This window comes from Mandrillus leucophaeus, unplaced genomic scaffold (genome assembly GCF_000951045.1).
Source record: "Mandrillus leucophaeus isolate KB7577 unplaced genomic scaffold, Mleu.le_1.0 Scaffold302, whole genome shotgun sequence".
NCBI classification, from domain to species: Eukaryota; Metazoa; Chordata; class Mammalia; order Primates; family Cercopithecidae; genus Mandrillus; species Mandrillus leucophaeus.
Window position 1 is genome coordinate 933,460 of NW_012103166.1, and position 20,875 is coordinate 954,334.

The 20,875-nt window shown below is 44.0% G+C and overlaps 1 protein-coding gene across 5 annotated transcripts in view; it reads right to left on the reverse strand.

The window, feature by feature from the left end:
• The window catches only part of PLA1A (phospholipase A1 member A), a 33,392-nt gene extending 17,533 nt beyond the window's left edge, over positions 1–15,859 (reverse strand). For 2 of the 5 annotated variants that reach the window (XR_001006797.1, XM_011987178.1), the window contains exons 1-5: positions 15,721–15,859; positions 6,752–6,953; positions 4,679–4,856; positions 4,050–4,158; positions 514–615 (exon numbers count right to left, since the gene is read on the reverse strand). Coding sequence is in view for 4 of the 5 variants with exons in the window: in XM_011987178.1 (XP_011842568.1) it covers positions 514–615; positions 4,050–4,158; positions 4,679–4,856; positions 6,752–6,953; positions 15,721–15,793 (664 nt within the window). In the remaining variant the exon portion in view is untranslated. Of the gene's footprint in view, positions 1–513; positions 616–4,049; positions 4,159–4,678; positions 4,857–6,751; positions 6,954–13,300; positions 13,435–15,720 lie in introns of those variants that run through there. The other 3 variants (XM_011987179.1, XM_011987181.1, XM_011987180.1) reach the window with 3 other exon arrangements.
• Positions 15,860–20,875: the final 5,016 nt, after the last annotated feature.

Genomic DNA, 20,875 nt, shown 5'->3' on the forward strand with positions numbered 1-20,875 from the left:
AGGCGTGAGCCACAGCGCCCTGCCCAGAAGAGGGATTCTTATTCTCCACTGGACTGAAGGGCCAAGCTTGTCATCTGGGGAGGAGGGAAGTTGTGACACGCCTGCCTGCCTGCGGGGGCCCAATCCCTTGGGACCAGGCACACCCATCCTAAAAAAGCTTCATGACTTTCCCATAAGTCAGCCAGACAGCAATGCCCTACCCAGTACTGCTTAGCACACTGTTGTTGCTGCATTCGTTTGAATCAGAAAGTGAGACTCATAACCAAGTACTTTTGGTCTGTGAGTGAGAATCCTCCTGCCTATGGTGGCTAAAAATACAACCATTCACCTCAGTGGTCACAGAGACAGAGCTGGAAGAGACTTTCAATATCATTTTGGTAAACTCCTCACTGTGCAGCAGAATCTCAGAGAGAGGGCAGGGCATCTCTGCCCAGGGTCACACAGCTAGATGCCAGCCTCCTAGGCGCTGCCTTGAGCTCATTCCCTCACCCCAGGAAGGTCACCCCAGCTCACTGTCAGTGTCTGTGTGGATGGCTTCCACGAAGAGGGCATCTCCGGCATCCAAGCGCTCCTCCACACTGGCGCTGGTGTACTCAGGTCCAGCGGGGTCCAGGCCTGTGAGAAGAGACTGATATGAGGGACCACTTTCCTCTCAGCTGCAGGAACATTCATGGACCCACCACACACCCACCACTTCCAGTGCAGATCATAGAGCCTCCCTGAAAAGACCCAAGGGTTGGGAGAATTAGCTGAGGACCATCTTCCTCAGGAAACCCCACTCTCTGTTGTCTCTCTAGAGGTAACCTCTCAATGACCCAGTTTCTCTGGCTCTAAGATGAGCTTGAGGCTGCGCGTGGTGGCTAATGCCTGTAATCCCAGCACTCTGTGAGGCCGAGGCTGGCAGATCACGAGGTCAGGAGATCGAGACCATCCTGGCTCACATGGCGAAACCCCGTCTCTACTAAAAATACAAAAAATTAGCCGGGCGTGGTGGCGGGCGCCTGTAGTCCTAGCTGCTAGGGAGGCTAAGGCAGGAGAATGGCATGAACCCGGGAGGCAGAGGTTGCAGTGAGCCGAGATCATGCCACTGCACTCCAACCTGAGCAACAGAGCAAGACTCCATCTCAAAAAAAAAAAAAAAAAAAGAGCTTGATAACACCAATTATTTGATAGAAGTTAATATAATGTAAAGCTTGTTACTGCCTTCATGTAGTAACAGCAATAGCTACAATTTCTTCGAGCAGTAACTATGGACCAGGCTTTATGCCAGGCAGTTTTACACACTGTAGTCCTCACCATAACACAGTGATTACTGTGAATACTACTATTCCCATGTCTCAGTTTGGATCTCTTCCCTTCCCCTACAAAAAGCAGACCTGCCACAAGAGTTCAAGGTAGATTTGGGAGAAAGTCTCGGAAAGCATGGTGAGGGAGTGGGAAAGCAGGTCAGGAAATAAAGGAAAATAGTAGTGAGTAGGATATCCCCATGGGCTTTCACCCCACTGGAGTGCCTCTGTGAGATTCTGTAAAACAAGACCCAGAATTGTCCCACTGAAAGGCCAGGAAGCTGAGGGTTTTTGCCATACAACTCCAGTCCCTTATTAACTGAGAGTGGCTCTGGAAGCATAAAGTCCTCCACACTTTTACATGTATATAGCAAAACTGTGTAAAGTTTATTTCCACAGTGGGCCAAGGAGATGTGGGCTGTTACCACTATTTTACAGATGTAGAAACTGAGGCTCAGAAAGAAATAGAAGGGGGAAGTGCTTGCCGGAGCAATCAGGCAAGAGAAAGAAATAAAAGGCATCTAAATAGGAAAAGAGGAAGTCAAATTGTCTCTCTTCATCAATGAAGAGAACCCTAAATGTTTGACCAAAAGACTTCTAGACCTGAAAAACAACTCCAGCAAAGTCTCAGGACACAAAATCAATGTACAAAAGTCAGTTGCATTTCTATGCACTAAGAACATTCAATCTGAGAGCCAAATCAAGAATGCAATCTCATTTATGATAGTCACACACAAAAATAAAGTACCTACAAGCACACCTAACCAAAAGAGCGAAAGATCTGTACAAGGAGAACTCTAAAACCCTGCTTAAAAAAAAAAAAAAAATCACAGGTGACACAAACAAATGCAAAAATATTCTATGCTTTTGCATAATATTTGCCAAAGTATTCTGTATTCTATGCAGGGTTGGAAGAATAAATATCATTAAAATATCCATTTTGCCCAAAGCCATCTACAGATTCAATCCCTACCAAATTACCAATGTCATTTTTCACAGAATTATAAAAATCTATTCTCAAATTTATATGGCACAAAAAAAAGAGCCCAAATAGCCAAGGCAATCCTGAGCAAAAAGAATAAAGCTGGATGCATCACACTACCCAATTTCAAACTACACTATAAGCCTACAGTAAGCAAAACAGTATGGTACTGGTACAAAAATAGATACATAGGCCAATGGAACAGAATAGAGATCACTGAAATAAAGAAGCACACCTATAACCATCAGACATTTGACAAAGTTGACAAAAATTAACACTTTTTTTTAGAGAAAAAGATACCCTATTCGAGAAACGGTGTGGGAAAACTGGCTGACCATATGCAGGAGAATGATTCTGGACCCATAGCTCTCACCATATACAAAACTTACTCAAGAAGGATTAAAGACTTAAATGTAAGACCTCAAACTATAAAAATCCTAGAAGAAAATCTGGGAAATAATCTCCTGAATATTAGCCTTAGGCAAAGCATTTATGACCAAGTCCTCAAAAGCAAATGAAACAAAAACAAAAATTGGCAAGTGAGACTTAAACTAAAGACCTTCTGCACAGCAAAAGAAACAACCAATGGAGTAAACAGACAACCTACAGAATGGGGGAAAATATTCACAAACTATGCATCTGACAAAGGACTAATATCCAGAATCTATAAGGAACTCAAACAAATCAACAAGAAAAAACAACCCCATTAAAATGAGGGTGAAGAACATGAAAAGAGACTTCTTGAAAGAAGACATACAAGTGGCTAACAAACATATGAAAAAATGCTCACCATCACTAATCATCACACCATGATATACCATCTCACACCAGTCAGAATTGCCACTATTAAAAAGTAGAAAATAAATAAATAGATGTTGGCAAGGCTGCAGAGAAAAGGGAATAGTTATACACTGTTGGTGGGCATGTAAATAAGTTCAGCCAGTGTGGAAAGCAATCTGAAGATTCCTGAAAGAACTAAAAATAAAATCACCATTTGACCCAGCAATCTCGTTGCTAGATATATACCCAAACAAAAAGAATTTCTTCTACCAAAAGGATACCTGCACTAGTATGTTCATTGCAACACTATTCACAATAGCAAAGACATGGAATCAACCCAGGTGCCCACCAATGGTAGACTGGATAGAGAAACTGTGGTCCACATACCCTATGGAATTCTACACAGCTATAAAAAAGAATGAAATTATGTCCTCTGCAGCAACATGAATGTAGCTGGAGGTCATTTTCCTAAGCCAATTAATGCAGAAACAGAAAACCAAATACTGCATATTCTCACTTACAAGTGGGAACAAAACATTGGGTGCACATGGACACAAAGATGGGAACGATTGGCACTGGGGATTCCAAAAGGAGGAGGAAAAGCAAGGGGAAAGGGTGGAATAACTGCCTATCAAGTACTGATTGCTACTTGGGCAACGAGATCATTAGAAGCCCAAAGTTCAGCATTGCATGCTATACCCATGTAATAAACCTGCACACGTAAACCCTGAATCTAAAATAAAATTTTTTAAATAAGAAATTTAAAAATAAAAAGTGAAAAAAGAAATACATGGCCTCTCACATTGATATTAGAAATCATGCAATAATAACACACACCATTTTATACAAAAGAACCACAATAAATAAATTTTAGTGGTAATAGGTGACTTGATTGTAAGAACAAAGGCTCCATACTCCCCTCTGCTTGCCTTAGAAGAGACATTTTCAGGGAAAGCTTTTCTATCTCTAAAGCCTGGAGGATGGGCAGGGATGAATGTTACCTGTGATCTGTCCCAGCTGGCCTCCGAAGAGCTGTCCCACCATGCCCCCAACGTGGGCCCCCAGGCTAACACCAATGATGTGGATTGAGGATTCCGACACACCCAGCACCTAGAAGAGCAGGGGCAGTGAGCTCCCCGTGGGCCACAGAGTCTGCTGGCTTCGCAGTGGCAGGCTTTCCCCGAAAGCTTCAGAAGCCGAGGCCCTGGGCATGACAGAACCACCACACTTACTTTGGAGGGAAAATGGACAGCACTCTCATCATTAATCACTTCTTCTCTTCCTGGGCTTCCCACCCTGACAACCCACTCACTCTCCTTTTGGTGCCCAAAGTATGTGAGCAATGACCACGGCCATTCTCTCTTGAGGGACAACTAAGTGCCAGGCCATCTGCATTCGCTGTCCAATGTGCCATGACACATTTTACAGAGGAGCAGCGGGAAGCTCAGAATGTTCAATAACCTGCCTAAAGTCAGTACTGTGAGCGGCAAAGTCAAGATTTGAACCCAAGACCACCAAGCTACCCGGTGACTCTGTTTCCACCCTAAGCCTCCTCAGGCAGTGCTTTTGTCTTTCTGACCCTCTCTCCTCATACGCAGCCCAAACTCACCTGAAGCTCTTCTGCACCTACCAAGAGTTTATTGAGGAAAAGGCAGATCTTGAGGCTCAACTTAATCACATTTTTCACAGCTAAGAAGTAGACCCCTGTAGACCCATAAATCCAGTCCACGACAATCACATTAGCATTCGTTGCACGCAGAAGAGTTCTAATGAATTTATCAATCCAGGAAGGCTTTGTTCCTAAAACCCTAGAGAGGGGCCCAAAAACGGATGGAGAAATTACCCACCAAGTGGATATTCATTGTCATGTAAAACCTCTATTAATCCCAAACCCAGAAAAGAAGTCAAAACTAGAGGAGTTTATTACACAGCACTTGGAGCATAGGGAGGGCACAATTCCAAAGTTGTCAGCCCTTCCGCCAGCACATATACAGTCTTTGTGTAAATTATAAAACTTTGCCTTTTGTTCCAGGTAGAGGCAGCCTCATGCCAGGGTTCAGAATTCAGGTTGGATTTCAGCCCCATCAGCCTTTTGTCAGGCACCTTTGCACAATGCATAAACCACATAAACTGTATACATTGCATCGCTCCATTTGTGTTATTTGTGGAAAGGAAAAGATAGCTTTGTGCCCTAGAGTTAAGATTTGCAATCTTAATTCTCATTCTAAAATATAGGCTCTTTCTTTGTGGACATTTTCTTTTTTTCTTCTTTCTTTCTCTTTCTTTCTTTCTTTCTTTCTTTCTTTCTTTCTTTCTTTCTTTCTTTCTTTCTTTCTTTCTTTCTCTCTCTCTCTCTCTCTCTCTTTCTTTCTTTCTTTCTTTCTTTCTTTCTTTCTTTCTCTCTCTCTCTCTCTCTCTCTCCCCCTCCCTCCCTCCCTTCCTTCCTTTCCTTTCCCTTCCTTTCCTTTCTTTTCTTCCTTTCTCTTTCTTTCTTTTTCCTTCCTTCTTTGTTTCTTTCTCTCATTCACCCATCGATTTATTCAACAAACATTTATTGAGTATCTATGGGCCAGGCAGTATGCTAGGTGCTTTCCAAAAAATAAAGACAAATAAGATATCGTCCCTATCCTTCTGGAGCTTACAGTATAATGGGAGTTTTCCAGGAAAAGGAAAATGATAGAAAAATGTTTAGAAATCTTTCCCAACAGATTGGGATCAGGAAATAAGTTTTTTGATGGCTCCCAGTATAGAAGCAAAGAGAGCACGCTCATGCGGGCAGAGGAGTGCGGACTGGGTGTGTGCCAGAGAATGGGGTAGCGAGATTTAAGAGCAGACAGAGTGCCTCCCCTGACGAGCTCTCCACCTCTATTAGCTATCCCTGGGTTGGAGATACACACTCAGCCTTGGAAAGTGGTCGAATGTAAGCTTTGCTAGAGGAGAGGCTTTGGCACAAGAGCAAGGAAGCAAGAAGAGAAGCCTAAGGAAACATGGCTGAGTCCTTGGAGTCCAGAGATCTGAGAGGCAGAGACAGGCCAGAGATCAGGAAATGGTGGTCCTTTGTGCATGGCCTTTGTGTCTACCTTTTCATTGGGTGCCCCGAACTCTACTTGCTCCATGGTGCTGTTACTTTACCATATTCTCTCCCTCTTTCCTCCCATAAACCTTTCTCTATTTCTGGGCTTATTGATGGGCTTTGGAGAAAAGCTGTTCAAAGAAAGGATGGTGATTGGAATTGAGACTCAGTGACTGTATATTACAACAAAATGTGGACTGGAGAGTGTCAGAGAAATTGAAGAAGAGAACTACATAGCTCCATCACACCCATAACCTCTGGGTATGATGGAAGTGGCACCCACAAATGGAAGTTTCTTAGGTCATAAAACCAGGGAAGAAGTGAAGAAGGGGAAATACAACCCTGGGTAATAAAGGCTCTGTGTATGGAGATTTGTCCAGAGTCACAGACATGTACTGTTTGTGAGTGTGTAGACAAGACTGGCTGGGGAAGTACGATACATGACCAATAAGAATGAACACCATGTGTGCATGTTGACATGAGACCCATCAAAGACAGCAGGACATGAGGGATGGAACATGTGACCTTTGGTAAACTCATTCTTCCTCTTGTTCCCCACTAACTTCTTATGGTATTATGGTTACTTGATCATTCGTAGCTGAGAGGTCCTGTTGGTTAGTTAACTCCCACCTGAATCCATGGATAATTAGTTTGGTTCCCAGAGTGGCATTGAACCCAGAGTTTTGGAGGTCACTGCTTCCTTCTACTAGCTTCCCACAGTTAGGATTCGAAGGGACAAAGAGGAGAAACTGGACTTTGAGATCGGAGCCTTCAAAAAGGTTGGCGCTCTGGAAGTCAGCGCACTTTGGCTGTGGGGTAGGAGGTGCATCCCCTGGAGGAAAATAAAACAAACGAGAAACATCCAAAGGTGAGGTCATCTGTTCTTAGAAGGAAGAAAGACAACCTTGGAAGGAAGCAAGAAACAGGGGCCTGCAGTCATGGGGTTTATTATACATCACTTAGTGTAATAATCACTCATTTATTATAGCCTGCATCCCTTCTGTAATGAAACTCTGTGAATATTTTTCATGCCTGAGGACAAAATAGCAGAGAAGAGATATTGCTCAACTAGATGAGCTTAAAGGCCATGGTGAAATGGCTGTTGTTCTGGGCTGAACTGAGTCTCATCCCCCAAAATTCATATGTTGAAATCTTAACCCCCAATACTTCAGAATGTGACAGCATTTGGAGGTAGGGCCTTTACAAAGGTTAAAAGGAGTGCAACAGAGTGGGCCTAAATCAATATGACTATTGTCTTTATATAAAGAGGAAATTTGGACACAGACAGAGGAGAGACAATGTAAAGACACAGGGAGACAGTGGCCATCTACAAGCTAAGGGCAGGGGCCTGGAACAGATCCTTTGCTCATTGCCCTGAAGGAACTAACACTGCCAACATCTTGATCTCAGACTTCCAGCCTCCAGAACTGTGAGGCAATACATTTCCATTGTTCAAGCCACCCAGTCCACAGCACTTCATAATGGCATCCCTAGCAAACTAGTAGAGAAGTCTAAATAGAACCCTGGTCAGCCAAATGAACAGTTGCCCTGGGGACTAGCCTCACTCTAGTCTGAACACTCTGTCCCAGAAGGATTTCCAACCCCTTAGCCCTGCCTAATCACTTCTTGTCCTTATGAGCAGTCAAGAGCCCTGCCATAGCCTTCCAGTGCCCAGCCCATGGCCTAGAGAGATGGTAGAGAAGAGCCTTAACAAGCCCCATCTACTTCACAGCACCTCACGATAGATACCTTTACAATGGAAATTCTCTGGCCAAGATAACTGCAGGCCTTTAAAAAACACTGAACAGAAAAGGCAACGTGAAACTCCTGCTTCCCAGGGAGCTGAAAATCTGGCCCATTTTCAATACCTAGCATCCCACCCTGATCCCCACTTCTGTGATGCAGAGGTGTGGTCCCTGACTTCCATGCATCCCACAGGGAGACTGGCAGGAGCAGCAGGGTGCACGCTGACCCACAGAACAGAGCCCCACACAGCGTTGCTGCCACCAGACAAAGTGATTCACAGAATCAGAGGTTCAGAGGAGAGGTCCGGATTGCAGACTTTGGTTTGTGCGGGCCCCTTTGTCAAGGAAGACGTAACTTTAGGTTTCTGGAGTGATCATCTGCTATCAGAGGTAACTGGGAGCCCATATACAACCGGGGTGTGGATCTGGGATGCTCTGGTATATGGTGCTATGAGTGTGGAGAATACCTCAAGCCACAAGGCCTTCTGGAGCATCGCTGAGGTAGACTAGAGGTTTCCCCATCACTGCTTCTGAGCCCCAGACTTTATCCCCAATCCCCTTGCAGAGCCAGACCAAGCAGACAGGTTTGGAGGCTCCTGGGAAGAAGCCCACTCTGAGAGTGCGAGCCCTAAGCTCTTCAGCCTGCGGCTTGAACTCCCACAGCACATGAGAGAGCTAATACCTGACTCCATCCTTTTATCAGCCTCCCCCAGCGTTTGGCTCTTTAAAGAAAAGATGAAAGGACTGTGCTTCAGCATGAGACGTGAACCACATTAATGAGTCAATCTGCTCTGTTGTTCACATAGGGAAGCCTGCATCCATCAGAGAGTCTGAGTCCTTTTAAATACCCATAATATGTCACAAAGCAGGCCCAAATAATCACCAAAGGATCACTATCATCTAAATACAATGTAATAAAACTAGAAATCAATAACAAAAATTATTTTAATATACATTTGGAAATGTAAAAACACCCCCTCCCATTTTTTCCAATAAGACAAGCCCATCCCATGTGCCTGTGGTATTTTTACCAGCCCACACAAAGAGAAGCTCCTGGGCACAATTCCTCATGGACATATATTGCTGAAACTTGTTCAAGATTTTTAAAAATTTTTTATATTCAGGTAAAAAAATATATAAATTATCATCTTTACCTTTTTTAAGTGTACAGTTCAGTGGTAATAAATACACATATATTCTTTTCTCCCCTTCATTCCCAACTCCTCTCCCCTTCTCAGCCTCTGGGAGCCACAATCTACTACTCTCTATCATCATGAATCCACCTTTTTAGCTCCTGCATATGTGTGAAAACGTGATATTTGTCTTTCTGTTCTTGGTTTATTTCACTTAACATAATGGCCTCCAGTTCCATCCACGTTGCTGCAAATGACGGGATTTCCTTCTTTTTAAAGGCTGAATAGTATTCCTTTGTGTATATATACCACGTCTTCTTTTTTTTATTCATTCATCTGTTGCTGGGTTCTTAGGTTGGTTGGTTCTATATCTTGGCTATTGTGAACAGTGCTGAAATAAACATGAAAGTGCAGATATCTCTTTGATATACTGACTTCCTTTCCTTTCTTTTGGATATATACCCAGTAGTGGAATTGCTGGATCATATGGAAGTTCTATCTTTAGTTTTCTGAGGAGCCTCCATCCTATTCTCCATAGTGGCTATACTAATTTACACTCCTACCCACAGAAAAACACCCTTTTAACCCTTTAAGGAATGTATGGGTTAAAGAATAATCACAATGAAAACTACAGAATGTTAAAAACTAAATGACAATAAAATCAACACATATCAAAACTTGCAAAGAGTGGCTAAAACAGCACTTGGGTTGTTAAAATAATTACTTGGGAAGCCATTAGACTGAGGCAGCTCTAGTGCTTGAGTTCCTATAGAAGCTCACCAAACCTCAACTCATAGTGAACAGCTATGTCCTATGAGGCTTAAGCTTTAGCACTCAGAAGCTGCCAACTAACCTAGGGACCTTAAGGTACTGCTCCACTTCAATCAATCAAATATTTTCTTTGCCTTGCTCCATAGGCACCTTATAAAATTTCTTCCTCATACCCCTTTGGTGGAGCCCTGAGCCACTGGCAATGTGAAGCTGCCCAAACCATGAATCACTGTTTGTTCAAATAATCTCTTTAAAATTTTAATGCGCCTAAGTTTACCTTTTAATAGGGAAAAATGTATAACCTTACATGCAAATGTTAGGGGGGAAAAGGGAAAGACTTAGATTAAATAAGTTAATATTTTAACTCAGAAAAGAATACCACAGTAGTCCCAAATAAAATATAAGGAAAGAAATATAAAGGTAATAGTTGAAATGGAAGAAATAGAAAATAAGGAAATATGAGCAACATTGGTAGCAACTAGTCATTACAATTTCTCAGGCTTTGCAAAGTTGCCTGGGATGTCTTTGACTCTTCCCTGTCTCTCACTTCCCACATACAATTGGTAAGTTCTGTTAGCTTGAACATCAGAATGAAATCTTCGGAATCTAACCCTTCTCACCACCTTGGTCCAAGCCATCATCATCTCTCACAACCACTGCCATAGCCTGCAACTGCGTTTCTTGCCCTCTCTTTTGGCCCCTTCAGTCTATTTGCAACACAGCAGTCAAGATTTTTCTTTAAGTCAGTCGAGTCACGTTACATCTCTGTGCAAAAGTGTCCAAGCCTTTTCACTCAGATAGAAACCTGAAGTCCTAACAATGGACTGTAAGGCCCTAACTGAGCTAATCCACCCCACTCCAAGAGTCCTTTGCCTTATGCTAAAATCACTCACTTTTGCAGCCAGTTATTCTCCTGGCCCTTCCTCACTCTAGATGGCTTCCTGCCTGAGGGTCTTTGCCTGGCCATTCCTTCTGCCTGTAATGTACTTCCCTTATGTATCTACATGGCAGTTCCTTCCCCTCCTTCAAGTCTTTGCTTGTCAAGTGCTCTCTTCTCTATTCTCACATCCTGTTTCAGTTGTAACCTGCTTGTGTTCCTCACCTCATTTCTCTCAATCTTCCTTACCCTGGTCTATTTGTTAGCAATCATCACCTTCTAATCTACTATGGAATTTGCCAAGTTATTATACTATTGTCTATTGGTGGTCAGTCCACATTAGAATGTACTTTTGAACAAAGCAGGGATTTTTAAAATCCATTTTATTCACTCTACTGCCTAAAGAAGTAGCTGTCACACACGAAGAGCCAGTACTCAAAACTAGCTCTTGAAAAAGAATAATGAGCTAGATGTACTTTTGATAAGACAGAATAAGAGAAAAAAGGGAAGGTACAAGTAAACAATATCAGGAATAAAAAGGGGATATAAATACAGACAGTAGATTTCCTTAAACCATAAAAAAGTTTATATGTACCCCAAAACTGAAAATACTGATATTTTGCTAGAAAATGGATAATTTCCTAGAAAAATGTAACTTACCAAAACTTAGTCAAGAAAGGAAAAACAGAAAATCAAATGTAAAACTATAGCATAAAGGAATTGAAACACTAGTTTCAAAACTATCCCTCAAAAAAGTCTAAGAAGCCTGAGAGTTTTACAGAGGAATTCTATAAATCCAGCAATCCCTAGCTTACACATGCTGTTCCAGGAATAGAAAATGGGAGACAGGATTCCAGTTCATTCTATGAGAATATCCAACATACCAAAACTGCACAAGGACAAGCGAGAAGAAAAACTAAAGGCTACTTTCGTGTATGAACATAAACAGAAATCTAAGATAAGATATCAGCAAATCTAAATCCATCCGGGATAACAAGACCACAAAGTATATCATGGCCCAGCAGGGTTTGCTGGGTCAATTCTTTGCAAAGAATTAAAGTTTATTTTAACATTAGAAAAAGTACTAATGCAATTCACATATGAACAAACTAAAGAAGAAAAATCATATGCTCATCTCAATGGATGAGCAGAAAAAAAGAACGCTTGACAAAATTCAACACTCTTTAACATAAGAAAGGATATCTACTAAAAGCCTATAGTAAAGATTAGATTTACCGGGAAACATTAGAAGTATTCCATCTAGAACTGGGAACAGATGAGAAATGTCTGCTACCACTGCTTCTGTTAAATATTGTGCTAGAGATCCTAGTCCTAGCCACTGAAACAAGACAATACAATGGGATAAAAGTTATAAAGTTTGAAAAGGGAGGGAAGAAAATTGCCAATATTTGAAACTGATAAAATAGGGAAGCAAATTCAGATACTGACTCTACCTAGCCACCACTCCAACCAAAGAACAGTGACAGCTGAGTATCTGGCCAGGCTGACCAGAGGTTTACAAACAATAGAAAGGAGGGGTGAAGAATGAAATACTGGCTTGTCTGAGTCTGAAAAGAGCCTATAGTTCTCTGTTCTTCAATCTTTGACACTGAAGAAGTGTTAGAGAAGGGTGAGTAAAGCCTGGTAACACCCATGTTACCATAATGGGAAGTGACTCTCAGACATATATGACAGAACTCCCTTCACCCTCCTGGGATGCTCGTGGTTCCCATGGGTGGCCTCTGTGATCTGTAAATGCTGGAAATGTGCTCCTCTACGCTGCCACCTGCACCTCTCTCAGCTGTGTTCTGTAGATTGGTATCCCCTATGTGCTTTTGTTTCATAGAAGTGTTATTTTGCTAAAACAGTTTTGATTGTGTGACCTGGACCAAGAACGGATGGGTGCTCTGGCAGTGACAGAGTTGGCACAATACCATATCAGACACTTTATCAAATGTGGAGATGACAGAGGAACCATTGGTGCATGTGTCGGGAAGCGGGTGCCCTTCTCCAGGCTCCTCGGGAGGACACTGCAGGAGGGGAGGAGGGCGGAGGCCCCCTCCCAGTAGCTGACTTGAGAGTGGCTCTGCCATGCATGCAGGGTGCAGTACCACCTTCAGGTCCAGGCTGGCCTTGGAGAGGCTGGTGTCACAGTCTGCTTCTACTCAGCTGTCTCTGCCGCCAGCTCAGCACTACGGGCCCCTGAACTTCCTGCCACCCCCTTGAGCCCTGGGCTCCCCACAGACAGAGCTGTGCTATCAGATGACCTGTGGATTGAGGCATCAGCAGCCAGGAGTGTCTTTGAAATGGGCCAACCTCTGGAACCCTTCTTTGGCTGAATTGTTTCAGGATGAGTGTCATTTAATCAATCTGCCCTAATGTCAGGAAGTAGAGATGAGGACTGCAGCCCGCTCAATGTCTTTCTTCTCAGTTACCAAGACCTTTGGCTTATTGAATGTGTCCTGTGTGTCAGGGCCTAGGTGAGGCTCTGGGGATTCCAGGATGAAGAAGACGCCAGCCATAACTGTCCTTTGGGAGCTCAAAGTCTAGCGGAGAAGGGGAAAATAAGCCAGAAGCCCCATAGCAAATAGGGATGTAAGATCTGTGACCAGGAAACATAGGTACTGAGAGAACACACAGAAAGGCCATCTACCCCAGATGGAGGAAGACTTGTGCACCCATCTGGAGGAGAGGACGCCTGAGCCGGCCTGGAAGCTCAAGGGCCAGGTTGATCAAGGAGCTCAACAATCTCAAGCTCCATAGTCCAAGGAAAAGCTGGGTGTGACTGGGGTTGCCATGAAAGATTGTGTGGGCACACAGTCAGGAAAGTGAGTGGAGGCTGAACTTCCAAGAGGCCCATGTGGGTCAGCTACTGCCCTTGTGTGACAGCAGCCACCTGGATACCTCCTGAACCTCCTCCCTCCCGATCATTTGAGCTCTTCCTTTCCTTTACCTTGAGCTCTCTGCATCCGGCATCCTCTTTATTTCCACCTACTTCATCTAGGCTGTCTGAAGACATTATATCCTTTTTCCTTTTCCCTTTGGCATATTTCTATCCCTGCCAGCCACACACACACACACACACACACACACACAGACACACTTCTATCTCTGCCTATCCATCAACTTACTTACTTTCTGAGATAGCACTGCTAAAAGTAAGAATAAGGAACATTAACTTAATAAATATTGTTGCTGTTGACAGTGGGAAAGGAAGAGAAGCAAATGGGAAATAGAGAATACCTCACTGGGTAAGTGTGAAAAGAAAGACACCAGAGACAAAGGCAAGAGGACAGGGCAAGGAAACACCCAGGTCCTGCTAACATGTTTTCATAAGCCCACTTCCTGCCCAGAGCATCTAGAGTGGTTCCTACATATGTGGATGGAACCTGATCAGCTTCTGCCCTGACCCTAACCCTGCTACCTGGTTCTGAATTTCTGAGCTTCTCTTATCTGTGTGACAGAGACCCCAGGCTTACCGGACAGATGAGCTTCCAAAAAGAGTTTGATGCCTATTTACTATTAGTCCTCCCACTCCTCAACCTTCAAATCAGGACAACTAGCAAATGCCTTCCAGCCCCTAAGGAGGCCTGGGGCTCCTCAGCAGGGACAAAGTGGGCCTGCCAAGCCCACTTCTCAGAACGGGACCCACAGCTCTCCCAGGTGATACCTCCCACCTTCTCTCCAAGGTGGCTCATGACAGCCCTGCTCCCTCCACTTCCATCAGCCTAGACAACCATTTGCTAATAATAAAATCATAAGGGAATAAGCAACTGCAAAAGTCAGACCCTGTGCACAGATGATCTCATTCAGTCCTTACAGCATTCCTATCTGGTAAGGATCATCTCCAACTACAGGTAAAGAAAGCCACTTCCTCAAGGTCACATAGCTACAAAGAAACAGAGCCAGGATTCCAGTCAGGGTTAGCCTGACCCAGACAGAGCCTACTTCCCATCAGCTCAACCCATTGCCTCCTCTAAGCAGCAATGCAGCAACATTCACTGGACATCTGCGGTATACAGAGCACAGCGCTAAGTATGCTAAAAGAGACAGAAACCTCAAATCCTCGCCTTTTAGGAACAAATAATTGAGGTAGGAGAAAGCACATACAGAGCTCAACAGCACCTCTGAGAAACCACCCATGACTGCAAGGAGAGCATGCAGTCACCTAAGTGGAACTTTGTAGCAGGGAGGGGTGTTGAGCAGAAAAATAATACAGAATACAAGGGAGACAGGAATACAGAAGCCCCCTTGGAAGATGCAAAGAACAGAAATCAATCCAAAGGTGATGTGAGCAACTCCAGGCAGAAGCAATGACATATTCTAGAGCCAGGGAATGAGAATTAAATGTCCGGCAGAGAAGAAAGAAAAGCAGCCTGCGTTGGGAGCAGAGGGAGGGGATTTTTCTAAGGGTGAGGTCACCACCAGAGTGAGAAGAAGTCTCCTGAGAACTTCTGAGAACCCAAAGCAGAGCAGGTTAATTTGCTATGTTAGGCAAGTGGGATCAGTGCGTCAGTTCTTTACTGGGGAAAGATAAATGCAAATTGGCATCTGAGGGAAGTTTTCCTAGGGGCATCTGGGGTTAGCAGGGACTAGTTCCCATCACCCAGCTGCGATGACGAACCACTTGAGTTAGGTTGCCGGATTAGAAAGGACATCTAACAATCTCAGTGACAAAATCGTTATTAGTTTGGAAAACTTAGATTTTAAAATTAAATATATCTTAGAATGGTGGATATTTATGGAATGAAAAATGAATATCTTAGAATTAACCAAATTTTATTTTCTTACAGTGGGTCCTGGCTTGTGCAAGGTGAAAGGGGTTTTTTTTTATGTGGGTTTTAGAAAAAATGAGTCGGATAACCAGGGAAAGTTCAGGTTCTGTGACCTGTTTACCATCATTCTGATTATGATAAAAGGGTTTTTCTTTCCCCCCCCCACTCTTTTAAATTCACCTCAGAAGAGGCAAAAGGCTTTTAGGGGACCTTCCAAAAGTTGGCACTGCATAAGTAGTTGGAGATACATGATCATTGGCTGAAATAAGTTCCTCCCAAGGCCTGAGCCCTGGCTTACCTGAACTTCCAACGCTGAGCCACAAAAGTAGGCCCCCCACCCAGAAGCGGCTTTTCCAGGGACCTGGGGGCATTGCTGAGCTGGAAATCTCAGAGCTGGTATGGAGTAATTCCCTAAAGCCAAAGAGATCACATAACCCAGCCTCTCAGAAAACACCCACGTGGATTTCACTAATCATTAACTAGCCTCATGACCTGAAAAGGAAAAATAAATTCTTCCTTATTTATTTAAATGCCAGAGTTTTCGGTTTCTTCTTCTCAATGAAAATAAATACACTTTCTTTTTTGTTAACCAGAGTGCATTGAAACACACTGTCCTTCCTCTTTGAGCCAAACATGATCAGGAAACTATTTCCTGCACCTCTCCCACTTCCCATGATAGGATGTTACTAATAACCGAGGCAGAAGTCCTTCATCTCTGGGTGACCAGAAACCCCTCAGCGTGTTGGAATTATCTGTGGACATGTGTGTCTCCCTAGAAGATTCTGAGTGACTTGAGAGCAAAGGCTTTCTCTTTTCATTTTTGAATCCCCAGTGCCTAGCACAGGACTGAAATAATAATATATTTTAAGTGTCCATTTAATGGACAGAAGGGAAGAAGATAAAGTTTCCCTCTGGAGAATACTATCATTTTGTAGAATCTTGGGGCTAGAAGTCAAGTCCAACTTTGGAGATGTTCAGCTTCCTGAATTCACAAAGAAACTGAATATTAGAAAAGAAAATGACCTATAGAGATCACATTGGTGGAAGTGGCAGGGCCGGGCCTGGAACCAAGGTGGTTCCAGCACCATATGGCCTCTCCACCCAAAGGAGTGGCAGAAACCACACAGAACTATTTCAGTCAGTGGGGCTGGGGCAGAGGGCGGGGCACTTGTCTGCCATTCCCTAAATCATAACACATTGCTGTTAGGCAGACAGCCCACCAGCAGGGCCAGGATCATCTTTTCTGAACAATAACTCTCTGAGGTGAGTATTATCAAAGAGTATTAATAACTACTGTATTAAGTAAAAATTACTTAACTGTGATAATTACACAGTTAATAATCACAGATAAGTACGAATTACTTCTCTGTGACAGAAGTTAAGTAATGTGTATTAAGTACAAACATTTGTGTTTTACACAGCTGATAGGGCACAGAGAATTTAAGTCATTTGCCTGAGATCATGCAGAGCTGTGATTTAAAGCAGGATGAGCCAGCCTCAGAATCCATGCTCTGAGCAATGATACTCTACAGCAACAACTCCTGAAGAGGCACTGGGACCATGCCATCATGGCTGAACACAGGATACGATTATTTTGGAGGGGCTAGCCCTTACTTCCCCTTGTGCGCATGATCTCACTGCTCAAGTGTTGCTGCAACCAGGAAGGAGTGTGGCAATAAGTAGGGCACAGCAGAGGTCACTACTGAAAGCAGTCTTGATGTTAGAGATGAAGTCGAGTGTATGAGTTCAGGTCCTCGGAGAAGAAGATGCCAAGATAAGACAAGATATGCAAGAGATTTATCGGACTAACACCTGTAAAGAATAAAAGGTGCTAGAGGCCGGGCACGGTGGCTCAAGCCTGTAATCCCAGCACTTTGGGAGGCCGAGGTGGGTGGATCACGAGGTCAGGAGATCGAGACTATCCTGGCTAACATGGTGAAACCCCGTCTCTACTAAAAATACAAAAAACTAGCCGGGCGTGGTGGCGGGCGCCTGTAGTCTCAGCTACTTGGGAGGCTGAGGCGGGAGAATGGCGTGAACCCGGGAGGCGGAGCTTGCAGTGAGCCGAGATCACGCCACTGCACTCCAGCCTGGGAGACACAGCGAGACTCCGTCTCAAAAAAAAAAAAAAAAAAAAGGTGCTAGAGAAGGCAGGAAGAGCCTTTAGGTTGTGGTGCACATCTGACACCTGTGAAAGAGAACAGGCAGGAAACAGAGGATTACATAGGAAGAATCTCGGGCTGCAGCACAGTTTCTAGAATATTCTGACCAGGCCAATGGGGACTCCTCAGGGGACTCCTCAGGCCAAAGTCTTTTGTGACAGCAGATCTGTGTTTTGTAGAAATGAGCCTGCATTAGCAGCCACATCCTGCTTAGTCATTAGCTGGGGTCAACCTCAGCACAAAGACAGAGGTAGATTCAGAAGGCAGCAGCTGGAGCTGTCAGTCAATCATTTTCCCTACAGCAGGAGACCTGAGGGCTGTTTTCCTGGCCGCCCACACCGTGGCCAGAGATAGTTAATCCCGGGTGCCCTTGTGCCTGGCATGAACACAGCTGACACTGAGAGAGCACTTTCACTTTCTTTCACATCCAACATCTAGCACAGTGCTCTCCGAGCAGGGTCAGAGTGGTCCCTTCCAGAACCACCTGCCTCACAACCTTCCAATTGACTTGGGACAGACTGCTGGACCCACTCCAGACACACAGAATGAGAATCTTTGGAACAGGGCCCAGGACTCTGCAGCTCCAGCAGGCTCCTCGGGTGATTGCTAGAACCGCTAGTCTTCTGTTAATACTTACAACAGCCATGTCCATTTCACCAGTGGAGAAACTGAAGCTCAGATAGGCCAGGGGCCTAGGGACACTGCTTGAGAGGGCCAAGGTGAAACAAGATATGCAAGAGTTTTACTGGACTAAACCTCGTCCTTCTGAAAAGTGAGATTACATGTTTTAGAAGGTGAGGATGAGACCCTTCTACCTGGAGACACTGAGAGAGCCACAGTTCATATTCAGTGTATGCTGTCTGTCTCCCCCAAGGAGAACGTCAGCCTCAGAAGGGCAGAGTCCTGGCCTGTTTTGCTCACTGAGATATCCCAGTACCTAACACAGTACTTGCTACACAGTCAGTGGTCAATAAATATTTGCTAGGGGAAGGCATTGTTCAACTGGTAGGGTGTGCTGGTCAGTCCCCACCCCTCTTTTAGAGAGGGGGTCCTACTCACCCATTTTAAAGTGGAGTCAGATGGTTCTATTTGCCTAGGATCCAGGCACACAAGGAGCAAGTGACCAGGGAATCAATGTTCAAAATTCTGAAATGCAGTGGTGTGATAATGGCTCACCACAGCCTCAACCTCTTGAGCTCAAGCAGTCCTCCTGCCTTGGACTCCTGAGTAGCTGAGACTACAGGTGCACACTACCACACCCAGCTAATTTTATTTATTTATTTATTTGTTTGTTTGTTTGTTTTTGAGACAGGGTCTTGCTCTATCACCCAGGCTGGAGTGTAATGGTATAATCTCAGCTCACTGCAGCCTCAACCTCCTGGCCTCAAGTGATCCTCCCACCTCAGCCTCTCAAATAGCCTGGAGTACAGGCGCCTACCACCATTCCTGGCTAATTTTTAAAAATCTTTTTGTAGAGACAGAGGTCTCGCTGTATTGCTCACGCTGATCTCAAACTTCTGGTCTCAAGCAATCTTCCCATCTCAACTTCAAAGCATTGAGATTAGAGGTGTGAGCCACCATACCTGGCCTAACATGCATTTTTTAATAGCTCTACACATATACACTTTTTAAAAAAATACAAAAACACGGTTAAAAATAAATCTCCATCTCCTTCCCCCAGGTTTCCCAGATCCTACAGAAATCAGGCAATGTCATTGTTTCCTTGCACATCCTCCTAAAGATATTCTATCTCATGCTTTTTAGATTTTTACACCCTTCTTTTGACCTACTACTTTTTTTTTTCTTTTTTGACAGTGTCTTGCTCTGTCACCCAGGCTGAAGTGTAGCAGTGCAATCATGGCTCACCGCAGCCTTGGCTTCCTGAGCTCAAGTAATTCTCCCACCTTGGCCTCCCAGGTGGCTGGTACAGGCACACACCACCATGGCCACCTAATTTTTCTTTCTTTCTTTCTTTCCTTCTTTTTTTTTTTTTTTTGTAGAGACAGGGTTTTGCCATGTTGCCCAGGCTGGTCTTGAACTCCTGGGCTTAAGTCATCTTCCCGCTTTTGCCTCCCAAAGTGCTCAGACTCTAGGTGTAAGCCACCACGCCTATTCTTACACAAACTCTTTTGAACCTTGAGTTTCACACTAAACAAATACTTTGGAATTGCCTCATCCTTCTTTTAAGGTTGCACAGAATTCCATCAGATAGAATGTGTCATGAAATTTTAGTGCTCAACCCAAAATGGCTGAAGCCCTTATCCTACCTGATTTTCAGAAAGTCCAATCTTTTGCCAGATTCTAATTTGAGGTGAAGAGCACGATTATGGAGTCTCTCCACTCCTGCTGTCCTATATGCCCTGCATGTGAACATGGGTACATGCACGCACGCACACACACACACATGCACCTTCTCAGAACAAGTCATAAAATACAAGTATAGTGAAGGACAGTTTTCAAGGTCTTGGACTGGGCCCAGTTCTTTCAGTTTTCTGGCTTATAGTTCTCAAGAATAACTGTAGAATGTGCTGGGAATCCAACATCCTGGGACCTGTTCCAGTCCCCCCACTACACGATATCCTTCAATGCTTTAGCTCAGTGATTCTTGTTTCCCTTGAGTATAAAACCCAGGATGGGCTGCCTTTCTGGGGGTCCTCAGCTGTGGTGCAAGTGGGCATGTGCAGATGAGGCTCCGTGTGCCCCAGGCAGCTTTCCTAAGCCTTGGGGGACTGGCTCACATGAATTTCAGGCTTCTGTTGTCTGCTGCCTAGCTGTAAGTAACAAGCCAGATTCCTGTAACTTATTGTGTGCATAGGTATTCTGTCTCCCAAGACTCAGACAAATCACAGTGAACCTGCTTTTCACACAGGACAGTCTAAAACCTTACGGAGAAAGAGAACATTTCATGCCCCTAATACAACAAACCACATTATTTTAGCCTTCATTTAAAAACATCTATATTCTGTCTCTGTTTTTCCAGAAAGAATAAGTAGAGACCGGCTTTATATTAGCCCAGACAAAAAGGTCACTTGTGGTTTTGCCAGAACAGAGAAGCTGTGTACCCTGCCGGTGATGCCAAGCTTGCAACTGTTGAGAGGGCTGAAAATTATTTGTAGCTTTAAAATGACAGTTTGATACTAAAATTCAATGGTTTCGTGTTTATCCTCTGAGATCACTTAACTTCAAAGTAAAATTGTGAACTTTAAGGGCTTATCTTTGGGTGTGCATTATGGCAAGGGAGTATTGTGAGAAGGTTGAAGGGAAAGAAGGCCCTGTGAGCACCCGGGGTTG